At 38.1% G+C, this 12,874-nt stretch overlaps 1 protein-coding gene across 1 annotated transcript; it reads left to right on the top strand.

Moving 5' to 3' along the window:
* The first annotated feature begins 2,797 nt into the window (after positions 1 to 2,797).
* On the top strand, positions 2,798 to 9,683 carry LOC307002751 (extracellular calcium-sensing receptor-like). Its single transcript, XM_079620663.1, has 7 exons — positions 2,798 to 2,952; positions 6,284 to 6,529; positions 6,629 to 6,920; positions 7,200 to 7,988; positions 8,074 to 8,301; positions 8,481 to 8,604; positions 8,689 to 9,683. Exons 2-7 carry the CDS (start codon positions 6,309 to 6,311, stop codon positions 9,600 to 9,602), a joined length of 2,568 nt encoding a protein of 855 aa, XP_079476789.1. The 5' UTR covers positions 2,798 to 2,952; positions 6,284 to 6,308; the 3' UTR covers positions 9,603 to 9,683.
* Positions 9,684 to 12,874: the final 3,191 nt, after the last annotated feature.

Here is a 12,874-nt window from a genome sequence, read left to right on the forward strand (position 1 = left end):
GGTGTCTCATCAGATTAACTGGAAGGGTGTTAATAACAAAAAGCCCTTCAGCAGGATGGCAACGAAGACCTTGCTTTACAGTAAGTATATAATTCAAAGTAATATTAAATACGTTCAAAGTCAATAGTTTGTAAATGTTAGGGCAGCCTTAAAAATCACAGCAACCATCTTACCAATATGATTGTGTAGCCTTTTTTTATTTTTAGACTGGCTACTATACCATAGACATTTTTTGACGTTTGATGTCCTCTTTTGGACTTTATAATAACGTTCAGTTGTAAGTAATTGGTTAGTTAATGATGGACTTATAATTTACGAAACATGACTATGCGTTCATAAATGATTAATAAGTGATATGTTAATTATTGTATGTACGTTTTGTAGATTCAGTTAAAAGTAATTTACAATTGATTAACTAATCCTTTACAAAACATGACTTTGCGTTTCATAAATGTTTAATAAATTATGTTAAATTTTTTGTATGTTATAGATGATGTGTAAACGCATGAATAAATAATTTACAACACTTTCTGCATCCCCTAATCTAAAGTGTAAACTATTCATCACTTGTAAATGTGTTACACATCATTCGTAGATTACCACTTCAAGACTCAATAAGGCATACGATCTACGAATGATTTTGGATGCAGAAAGTGTTGTAAATTATTTATTCACATCGTGTTGAAAACTGTTACTTACCTGTTACAAATGATCTGTAAGTGTATACAAGGCATTTACAACACTTTCTGCACCCTCTAATTGCTACATACTTACAAAAAACATTATTTATTAAAAATTCATGAAACGCATTTTCATGTTTTGTAAATGAACAGTGGCATACCTGCACTTGTGCGTAAAAAAGCAACTACGGACGAAGTTTAGGGATTGGAATCACAGTGGATTGTCATGACAAGAGAAACGCACCCCAGGTGTGGGCAACAGACCCATCATGTTATCAAATGCATGCAAACGTATTGGCTGCCTGGTGGTTGTTATAGCCTTTGCTCATGTACATTTTTCTTGGATCTCCATAATAATAATACACACTGATAGAATGCAGTTTTGTTTGGGTTGTAAATTACCATGCGAGTTGTATTTTAAAGGTATAGCGGAGGATTTTCTTTTTCCGGGTGGGTAGCCTATACTATTGGTCCACCTAAGTGTCAATCATTCTGGTGATATGTTTACGTAAGGCCGTCGTACGTGCTCGTCCCTATGTAGTTTTTGCTTTCTGGTGTATTATGTGTGATGAGTTACGGTTTCAGCCATTCCTTTGAAAATGGCTGATGGTCGAAAGAGAAAAAATGTATACGAAGTGTATGATAAGAAGCAGAATATAGAAACAAGACCAGAGTGATTTTGGGTGAATATTTCACACGCTGGCGTGCGCTAAAAGCACAGGTTGGGCTTCCCACTGATGCCGCAGTCGCGAAGATTCTACTAGACAGGTAAAGTTTGTCATGCTATTTGGAGAAATCCATTTAAAATCACTGCTAGTAAAAGTTAATGTAAGCGTTCCCTCTCGGGAGCAAATAGAGTGTTGCGCAAGTGCATTTTTAAAAAAATTGGAGAGGGCGGGTCTTTTCTAAAATTAGGAAAGATCCTCCGCTATACCTTTAAGTTAGTGTTGATTCTGGAATGGTTAACCTAACACTAAGGTCTCTGCTGCAACATATAACCCACCGCTCAAATGTCAGAAATAGTTTATCCACCTGTTAATGTAATGTTAAGAGTTTACCTCCAAATAGAAAGTTATAGGACCCAAACAAACTTAAAACATTACAAAACCACACTGATTTATCCACGTACAATATGTGCTCTGATCAAGGGACCATTTAATACCACTGATATTGTTTGAACATTTTGGATTTTTTAAACATCCGATAGCGAAAGGCTCAGCACACCTTACCCTGATCATGAATTCATAGATTACCCACCTCTTATTTTAACCACCACAACCCACAACAAGTCATGTTTCTTTTTTAATTTAATCTCCTTAATACCCATCTCATATATTGTATTGTGTAAGCATACTTGGCTTTGGATGCTACATACCATAAACATAAACATATCTGTCTGTTTGATTACAGGGGCCTGTTTCAGAAAGGAGGTTAAGTGAAAACTCTGAGTATGTTAACCCTGAAATGAGGGAAACTCTGGGTTTTCCGTTTCAGAATGGGAGGTATATCAAACCCAAGAAAGCAGAGTAAGTCAAGCCCGTTTCTGAAAGAGGGGTAACTTATACTCAGAGTCAGTTACCATGGTAACTTACTCTGTGAACCTAACCTGGTGGGGAGCAGGTTTTCTTTGGTAAACCCAGAGTTTCTTGCGGTCTCCTCCCCTTTTTTAAAGAGGAAGCGCTGTTTAAACACCTCATTCATTCTTTCTGTACATTTATTCATTGCTGTTTTTACTGTTGTTTTTTCAAAAAAAAAAAAAAAAATGATAAGATGAATATAACTCCTTAACTGGCAACTGAAAATACAGTATATTAGAGTTACATCATGTAGTTCTAAACAAATTCTACAGAATTAAACTGTGGAATTTACTGAAAATCACTGCAGTGTGTTCATCTGTGCACCAGAAGTTGATGGACCCTGGGGGGTATATATTATAAATATATTATATTAATAATGTTATTATTAATAATGTTATATTAATAAACATTATATTCATATTTAACATTACCTCTGGCCTCTCTGTGGCAGCAGAAACTGTTTCTTCATCCCCATCATCCTGTGAAGATGAGCATTTGGTTGAGAGCACTTTATAATTGTAACGCTGAGGCAAGGACGAAGCGGAGAGAGAATCCAATTGCAAGCACTTTAATGAAACAAACAGTTAATCCAGGACAAACAATGGAACACGGATCTCAGGACAGGAACATGGGGCATGGAAACAGCTACAAGCAACAGCAAACAACGACCGACAACCAACAACTGAAACACAGAGGTATAAATACACAGACAAACAAGCTAAACAAGATAACAAGGGGGCGTGGCTAATCAGAAACACATGGGAACAATGATCAGACAATTAACAAGACACATGGCAAACAGGGAATCACATGACAGACAACAGGGAACAAAACCCACACCGTGACAATAATAGGCCTACTATTTGTCATAATTTCTGGTGTGTTGAGTCGGCTACTTACAACTGCCTGGGGTTCTGTTGGGACAGGAGGCTTCAAAAGACAGATATTAGATATTATTATCAGAATCTGTTGGGACCAACGAAAAACCCAACCCAAAGTAAAATAAATGAAAATATCAAAAATACCCCATATAAAAAATAACATGTCAAATGTTTGTAAAGTCAGGTAGCCTACACCCATGATATGCTCAAGTCTTACCTGATTGAATTATGTTTTTATATTTCATTTTCAGCTGCTGCCACGTTCTTTTAATGCCTGCAGGATTGCACATAGCCTACATGTAAATTAAAATTAGGTAGAATAACTGTTCTTCCAGTTTCACCTCTGATATTATAACAGTTGGGTAAGTTACTCTAAAATAGTTATTAATTACTACTACAAATGACATCTTCAACAGTATAATTAGATTAATGTAATAATTACTATCTTTAGAAAGTATTGGTCTACTTATTATTAATTACTAAGTCCCATATCAACCTCAACCACTTGAACAATACAACGAGGAGAGACATGAAACTGGACTTCTAATGCTTTCAAATTAACAATATACAAATGCATGAATTATTCTTGAATTGACCAAAGTGTGTAGAGGGAGAAGGTTACATTCAAAATATACCTTTTAAAAATGTATGTTAAATCCACTATTGTTTTATACAGAATTGTTCTATAGTCTATGCAGTAGCCTATTTAATGTAGGCTAATTATAATACATCAGATTTTATTTTAAATTACAGAAGAATTAAGAGTAATCCCTTTAATTAAATTACAATATTTAGATTACTTGGTAATTACTTACACCCAACACTGTATAACAGTAATTCCTCTTTGTGTCTGGTGCTGTTGCCATGGTGACTCATAATATCTGTGCTCCATTGATAATGGCTTTTTATAGTTATGGTGCACACGCTCAACTCAGAGTCAGTCAACTTAGAGTTGATTGAACTAACTAATTTCAGCTGATCTGTAACCAAAAACTCAGAGTTTCCCATCTCAGGGTAAGTCAACTCAGAGTTCCAAGTTTTAACTCAGAGTTGGTTGAACCTCCTTATTGAAACAGGCCCCAGGTGCTGTGAGGAAAAACACAGTGACGCGGTCAGCCACAGATGCGGACGTCACCAAGCACGCAATCAGGTGGTTTAACCTGGCGGCAGATCGGGCAACGAGGAGACGTGTCCTGCCTCCATCCACACAAACAGAGTAATAGGAGAAATGATTGAACATTAAACCATCTTTTTATTGAACCTCTTGTTGTTCACCAGTTATTAATTTTCTGATATTGATAGTGCATAGTGCAAGCATTTCTTTGAAGTTGTGGCCTAATAGATAAAATATTTTATGTTTGCTTGCACCGACCTAGGCCTATAAAGCACTAAATTAGGTTTTGACCACAAAATGAATGTCTTGTATTGGAACTTTTCTGTATTTACAATATTGTTAGGTTAAAAATACAAGGCAGTGCAGATTTAAGCTTAGATATTGCTGTAGTAGCCTATGCCTAGTGATAGTTTTGCTTTTATCCAATAGTTTAGTTTATCCTACAGAAGGAATTTTGAAAATGAGATAAACGGGTCCAAAACGGACCCGGGCCAGATGAGCCATATTTTTATGAGTCCGTTGCGGGTCCGCGGCGGATGTATGTATCAATTTGCGGGTCCCAAACGGATAGGTACGGTTTTAATCGCGGATGCGGAGCGGATGCAGCGCGGAGCCACGGAGGGTCCGCGATCCGCCTTCGTTGTGGATCCGTCACTGCGCGCAAGTGGACGCCGATACGGGTCCGTTTCGCGTGTCCGTTCCGGAAGCCTTTTGCTGTGTGGGATGGGAGGTGGGAGGAGCACATTCAGTTAATCAACTAAATTAACAAGATAAGAGCTATACTTATGTCTGTTCTAATGATGGGAAGTGCGGATCATTTTACTGACTCTCTCAGTAACTCTCTCATCAAAATGAACAAATCTTTATTCGAGTCATTTTGTTAATTTAAGTGGCTTTAACTGTTATACTTTTAAAAGCCAAATTCCCCGGACACATCCACCCATGCAATCTTGATCATATTCTGAATTAAGAAATCATTATAATGCAGCCAAAGATACTTTACATGGAACTTACATATTTACTTTACCTTCTGAGTATTTCGTTCATTTCTCACATGACAGACAGTTCGATACTCGAACTGAGTTCGGGCCAAATTTCGAGCTCGGAGCCCTCCCCTCAGGCTTCATGCCAAAAAATATGCATGACCTTTACTCTAATTTATTATACAGTATTTAAGTGTGAACTTGTGAATACTCTTCCAGTCAAATATTGCACTGCATACATCAATAACTTTAATTTGTCAATACCAGCAAAGGACCATGATATAAGCGTGATAATCCATCAGCCACTCATTTGCATTTAAAGGGACACACACAAAAAATGTTTTGCTCACCCTCAAAAAGGGACAATTTTAACATGCTATAAAAAAATATCTGTGGGGTATTTTGAGCTAACACTTCACATACACACTCTGAGGAAATCAGAGATGTATTTTACATCTTGTTAAAAGGGGCATTATATGATTTGAATGCACTCTGCTTTGTGTGGGGTGGTTCTTTGCCTCCACTGCCCTTTCATGTGGACTTAAAATGGCTACGGTGTGCGTGTGTCCATTAAGTCCACAAGACCATGGGATGTCCCATTTGTCATTTTAGGTTTCAGAAGGGTGCTCATGATCGCTCCCTTTGTGGCCACCTGCAGATCAACGATCTCTGCAGCAGACTTCTACCTGACAGTTAAAAACGGAATTACGTCACAAAAGTATGGACACAGAGGAAGATCACAGGCGCTTAGGTTTAATGCACATCTAGCTGTGGATTATATCCCTTACTTTATATATTGTTGTCATGAGTGTTTATGAATGATACATGGCACATTTCAGACAAACAGCCTAGTAGGAGTTAGAAAAACTAGTTTTATTTTTCTTAAAATAATAAAAAAAAAGATTAAAATAAAAAAGACAATCTAATTCATTCTATAATGAAACATAAATGTAAGAGGTCAACTAGAGTGAAAGATTCATAATGCCAACCCCAAAGGACATTTTAAAGACACAATAAAAGGCAGCACTACCCTTGTTCTGCCACATAGGTTCCTGACCTGCATACATATTGGCATGGCAAAGAAGACTGTGTCAATGCAGCTACTGTTGCTGGTGGTGCATGGGGTCTGTGTACCAGATTCAGCACAAGTCTGCAGATTGATTAGTCAGCCTGCCCTTCCTCTACTTTATGCGGAAAGAGACATCAACATTGGGGCGATATTCTCAATCCACATTAGTGCACTGCTAAAGATGCATCCTTTCACTACCAAACCAGAGCCAACAACATGTGTCAGGTCTGTTTGATGATATAAAATAATAGCTGAACATGACTCTTCGATGATTCTTTGAAGAATGTAATACAACTGACACTTTTCTTTTTCTTTTTTTTACAGCTTGAGCTTGCGTGAGTTTAAATTTGCCCAGACGCTGATTTTTGCCATTGAGGAGATCAATAACAGTACACAACTGTTGCCTGGCATTTCTTTGGGCTATAAGATATATGACTCCTGTGGCTCAATAGCTCAGGCTATTTTCTCAGGCATGGCTTTGATGAATGGCTATGAAGAGACTTTGAGTGATACGTCTTGTTCTAGACCTCCAGCTGTTCATGCAATTGTTGGAGAGTCAAACTCCTCTCCCACCATAGCCTTGGCATCTGTAGTTGGTCCATTCAGCTTACCTATTGTAAGAACTCTTACTTATCTGCTGTTTGTTATCATGTTGAATCATGAAGCACTGGAACAGGCACCACAATTATGTTATATTAGTCTTAATTATATAAGTCATATTTATCATATTAATTACAGTTTATAGAAAACAATGTGTTAAATTGTTTCAATATTTGCTGTCTCTTTCATAACAATTATGCTTTTTGTACAGTAGAATGTTACAGATATGGATGACAAATAGAAAAGAAAATCTCAAAATCTGTGGTTAAAATACTCTGACTTTTTTTTCTTACAGATCAGTCATTTTGCCACATGTGCATGCCTGAGTAACAGAAAAAGGTATCCATCCTTCTTCAGAACAATTCCCAGTGATTATTACCAAAGCAGAGCACTGGCTCAGCTTGTTAAGCACTTTGGTTGGACTTGGGTTGGGACGGTCAGGAGTCGCAGTGACTATGGCAATAATGGTATTGCAGCATTTGAGGAGGCTGCAAAAAAAGAAGGGATTTGTATTGAATACTCAGAGACCATATTAAGAACTGATCCACAGGAGCAGTTTCTAAAGACACTGGAAGTGATAAAGAAGGGCACCGCCAGAGTGGTGCTGGCTTTTGTTGCATTAAGAGATTTTTTCCCCCTTGTGAATGTAATTACACAACAGAACATCACAGGGCTGCAGTGGGTTGGCAGTGAATCATGGATCACTTCTCGAACTGTTGCAGAGACAAAGGAATACAGTTTTTTATCTGGAGCTGTGGGTTTTGCCATAGCAAATGCCAAACTTGTGGGTCTGCGAGAGTTTTTAGTGAATGTACACCCTGATCAAGAACCAAAAATTGAACTTTTAAAAGAGTTCTGGGAAACAGCTTTTCAGTGCTCTTTCAGGAACAGTGGCAGTGGTGGCTGTACTGGCTCAGAGAGACTGGCTGAGCTGCAAAACGAATATACTGATGTATCAGAGCTACGGATAGCAAATAAAGTGTACACTGCAGTGTATGCTGTTGCACATACTCTACATAATGTATTAAAAGACTTCAGATCCTCCAGCAACAGCAGCAAAAGAGAACGGCCCACACCACAAAAGGTAGGCCTATGTTAGAGCACAAAAAATAACAGCAGAAAAATTATAATGAAACAATAGGAATAATGTTCCTGATGTTCCCTCTCAGGTGTTGGAGTATATGAGAAATGTGAGATTCACTGTCAAAACAGGTGAAGAAATATTATTTGATGCAAGTGGTGATCCAGTGGCGAGATATGACCTGGTGAATTGGCAGCCTGCTGGGAATGGAGGCCTGCAGTTTAAGCATGTGGGTGTCTATGACAGCTCACTGCCTTCAGAGCAACGTCTTCAAGTCAATCCAGAACATGTGTTATGGGCAGGGAACAGTGGACAGGTATATCAATAATATACAGTATAATAAACAATTATTGAGGTTATGTGAAATATCTGAATTGTGAACAGGACAGCCGGTCCAGAACTATCATACTAGTAAATCTATCTGAAAATAAATCAAATTTAACAATTCAAATCATGATTATTTGGTGTTTTATATGACAACTTATTTTATCATAGTTGCCTGTGTCCATGTGCAGTGAGAGCTGTCCCCCTGGCACTAGGAAGGCTGTGAAAAAAGGACGACCTGTCTGCTGTTATGACTGTATTCCATGTGCAGAGGGAGAAATCAGTAATGGCACAGGTAAAATAATACATGCTGGATAACTCTCATGAAACTATTATAAATTAAAGTGAGCCATTCACTAAAGTATTTTTCCCCCCACAGATTCTAGTGACTGCTTTCCTTGTCATTTAGAGTTCTGGTCAAATGAAAGTAAAGACAGATGTATATTAAAAGTGGTTGAATTCCTTTCCTATACAGAAATCATGGGGATGTTGCTTTGTGTTTTCTCCTTCATTGGGGTGCTATTAACGGCACTGATATCTTTTCTGTTTTATATTCATAAAGAAACACCTATTGTCAGAGCCAACAACTCAGAGCTGAGCTTCCTGCTGCTCTTCTCACTCTCACTGTGTTTCCTCTGTTCACTTACTTTCATTGGTCGGCCCACTGAGTGGTCCTGTATGTTGCGTCACACAGCATTTGGCATCACTTTCGTCCTCTGTATCTCTTGTGTTCTGGGGAAAACAATAGTGGTGTTAATGGCTTTCAGGGCTACACTTCCAGGAAATAATGTCATGAAATGGTTTGGACCTGCACAACAACGACTCAGTGTTATTTCCTTAACGTTAATACAGGTAATTATCTGTGTGTTTTGGTTAACAATATCTCCTCCTTTCCCGTATATGAATTCAAGCTACTACAGAGAAAAGATCATTTTAGAATGTAACTTAGGTTCAGCTCTTGGTTTCTGGGCTGTTCTGGGTTATACTGGCCTGCTATCAGTCTTGTGTTTTGTTTTAGCTTTTCTTGCTCGGAAGCTCCCTGATAACTTCAATGAAGCCAAGTTCATTACATTCAGTATGCTCATATTCTGTGCTGTGTGGCTCACATTTATCCCAGCTTATGTCAGTTCTCCTGGAAAATTCACTGTAGCTGTGGAGATATTTGCTATTTTAGCCTCAAGTTTTGGTTTACTATTTTGTATATTTGCTCCAAAATGTTACATAATTTTGCTAAAACCAGAGAAAAACACTAAGAAACAAATGATGGGGAAATCTTCAGCTAAAGCACTTTGAACCCATGAATCACTGAACATAGTGTGAAGCAACAGATAAGTAACCCAGGTGATATTAATATATATATATATATATATATATATATATATTAGGGGTGTAACGATACACGTATTCGTATTGAACCGTTCGGTACGAGGCTTTCGGTACACATTTTCAAACCGAACGGTTCGTTGGACAATTTTTCCTGCCGACCAAAATTTAGTTATTTCAAATGTAGGCGCATTGCGCGTAGCAAGAGCGCTGGCGCGACCACAACATTGCCCAACATCAAATGACAAATGTAATGTAAGCAGAACGAAACTGAGCTACTCGTTATTGTGTGCTTGACGGACCGTTTATCAGTTTGGACCAATGCAGCGCGAGCCGATCTTGATCAAGCAGCTCTGTTACTACACAGCGAGATCCAGTAAAGAAAGCATTTGAATTCGCCACTGAAGTAATAACATCGCTGCGAGATCTAGTGAGAAACATTCACATTTCTCCGTTATTAGCAGATCAAACAGCGCTGACGTGGGAAACCAGGAAGAAACATTGTGCCATGAATGAACTATTCAGTGTCCACAGATCAGCAACATTCACCATGGATTTACTGTAGTAACACTACTGACTGTAACCATGGAAGTTTGGCAGGAATAGTAGGCTATAATGCTTTCAAGTAACATTACGTCGGGTTTTTTTTTGACATTATGAATACAATTGCTGCCCTCAAATGTTAATCTGAACTAAAATAAACCTTTGTTTATAACTATTACAATATTTCATTTTGTCCAAGGAACTGTTTTGTTTTATATGCTCCTAAGAAAAGTCAAGTATATCTCCATCATTGCTCAAAGTAAAAAAAAAAAAAATCATACTTTATGATGTTAGTTTTAATAAAAATATAATAAAAAAAATGAAATCAAGGAAATTTCTCTGCCATTTCTTTCTTTTTGCTCGAAAACGTACTAAACCGTGACACAAGTGTATCGTATCAAACCGAACCGTGAATTTTGTGAACCGTTACACCCCTAAAGTATATATATATATATATATATATATATATATATATATATATATATATATATATATATATATATAAAGCATCATACACATGCCATATTAAATGTGAACAAAAGTTTTTTGTGAACTTTATCAGCGCTGTCGAAAAATAAAACGCTTATGTCTGGGTAGTGGTTCTTCTCATGCAAGAAATTGACTTAACTACAATGTTTATAATAAAGTGATTAAGTCCATACATTAAAAAAACACTATGCATTTTTCCATTTTTGTCAAACAGCGACCCCCAGAGTCGCTGTGAAGTACTTGTATTTAACGTTACTGTCGTAAATACCCCTCGCGTAGAGCAGTCTATGCACTCACAGTCTGTTCCCCTCCCCCTGTATACCAGTACCTGTTCAGTAGGATGGAAGCTGTAACGAGTGGAAATAAGGTGTGGCCCCTTTAAGAGCTGTTCTTTTTCCACACACAAACCACTTTCGTGTCTTAGGCCATCAATGTGTACTTACGATGGGGAATTGTTTAATTTGGACTTCTCTGTGCATGCTCTTTGAGGTGGTGACCATAGATCTGCATTATATGACTGACAGACAAGAACAGTTTGACCTAAAAATATAAAAATTGAAACTACTGCGGAAACAAAGACACCTACATCTTGGATGCCCTTGAGGTAAGCTAAAACATACTGAAGGGGCGGTCAAAATCCCTTGTCTCTTCAGTCAGTTATATATAGATTTCATTCCATATCCTTTTGAATGCTTACATTACTTTTATACAAATCAATAATCAAATATATATATGCATTATCACATAATCATTTCTATATTCTTTTGTGCTTGTGAAATTATATATTTCCTCTAGAGAGCAATGCCATTTCTCTACCTTTCCTCCTGAGGAGCTATGTTTTGGCTAACTGATAATACGAAGCTCAAGCACTCTTCGGCCTTGGCGATGTTATTTGGCGATGTTATGTGTGTGTGTGTTTGACTTTCTACGTAGGCATTTGGGACCCAACGCTCAGCCTCATCGGCGCTCTCCTCTAACTTGTGAGGTCAACGCTGACCTAAATCTAAGGATTGGCGACAGCTATCCTAACTAATGGCGATAGGCACCTTTTATCTGCTCACGTGTGAAATTGTTTATGGTTTTATATTCTCTTAGCCAATCAGATGTATGATGATGCGATGCTTGCCCTTGCAAAATGGTATAATTGGTGTATTATTTTGTGTAAGGTAGAGTTGGCTTGCGACCTCCTCGTGAGACTTTGACGCTCGCTCTACCAATGAAACTGCAAACTATTCTTCAGTAAATTTTTATCTTTTTGATTGAACCTCACGACTCCTGGTCATCTTTTCTACATATCTGGTCTCGGGTCTTATATTTGTTCACCCCTAACAGTTTTGGTGGAGGATTGGCGGGAAACCATTCTGTGGTGACATCTCTGGCAAATCAGCAAACAAGGTAGAAAGATTTTATTAAGTATTAGGGCTGTCTGATTGGAAGAGATTTTGAAGGGGAACGGGAGAGCTTCACTCCGACGAGGCGAGTGAAGATTATTTATACTACGAGAGTATAAAGGGTCGCTGTTTTGGTTAAAACAGCAAAAGTGAAACGCACTCTGTGGGGGCCCAGTGGGGCAATACTGGTGTGAGACACCACCCCAGCAGAGGGCGTCCCTGGATTAGGTCCAGTGGCACCGCAAAACCTGATCAATCTCTTCCATCTCAGATAGGGGTACCCCGAAGTTAGTGATTCAGGCAGGTAGGGAACAAGATGTTAGTTAGATTAATAAAATAAAATAAAAATAGTAAAATATAGGGTTGTTTGCCAGGGATGCATCAGGAACGGTCCCAAACAAATAAAATATATATAGTGTGACCCAAATTGGCATAGACCAGTATATGTGACGTGGGAAGCGAAACATACTTTGTAGTTTCATTGTGTAGAAGTCTCACTGTTGTTGCTAAACGTATTTTTCCGCCAAATTTATTGTTGTTGCTGCTAAATCTTTTCTCTGTGGTGGTTTTTCATCTGTGACCAATAAGAATGACTGATAAAGAAAATAGTCCTGACCAAATGGAAGAGAGCGAACGCTGTAAACAGCTCTGCTCTGACGGGCTCAAATCAAAGAAATACGCACAGCTCATTAAGAAAATGGTCAGTCAGGGGTTTGATTCTGATTGGAAAATCACACAGCAGTTAGACTGGCTGCAAACAAAAAAGGAAGCTGATAAAGTCAAATTTTTATCCGTGTTTGCCTATTCATGGATTTGTAA

Source organism: Phoxinus phoxinus, assembly GCF_949152265.1.
Source record: "Phoxinus phoxinus genome assembly, chromosome: 8".
Taxonomy (NCBI): Eukaryota; Metazoa; Chordata; class Actinopteri; order Cypriniformes; family Leuciscidae; genus Phoxinus; species Phoxinus phoxinus.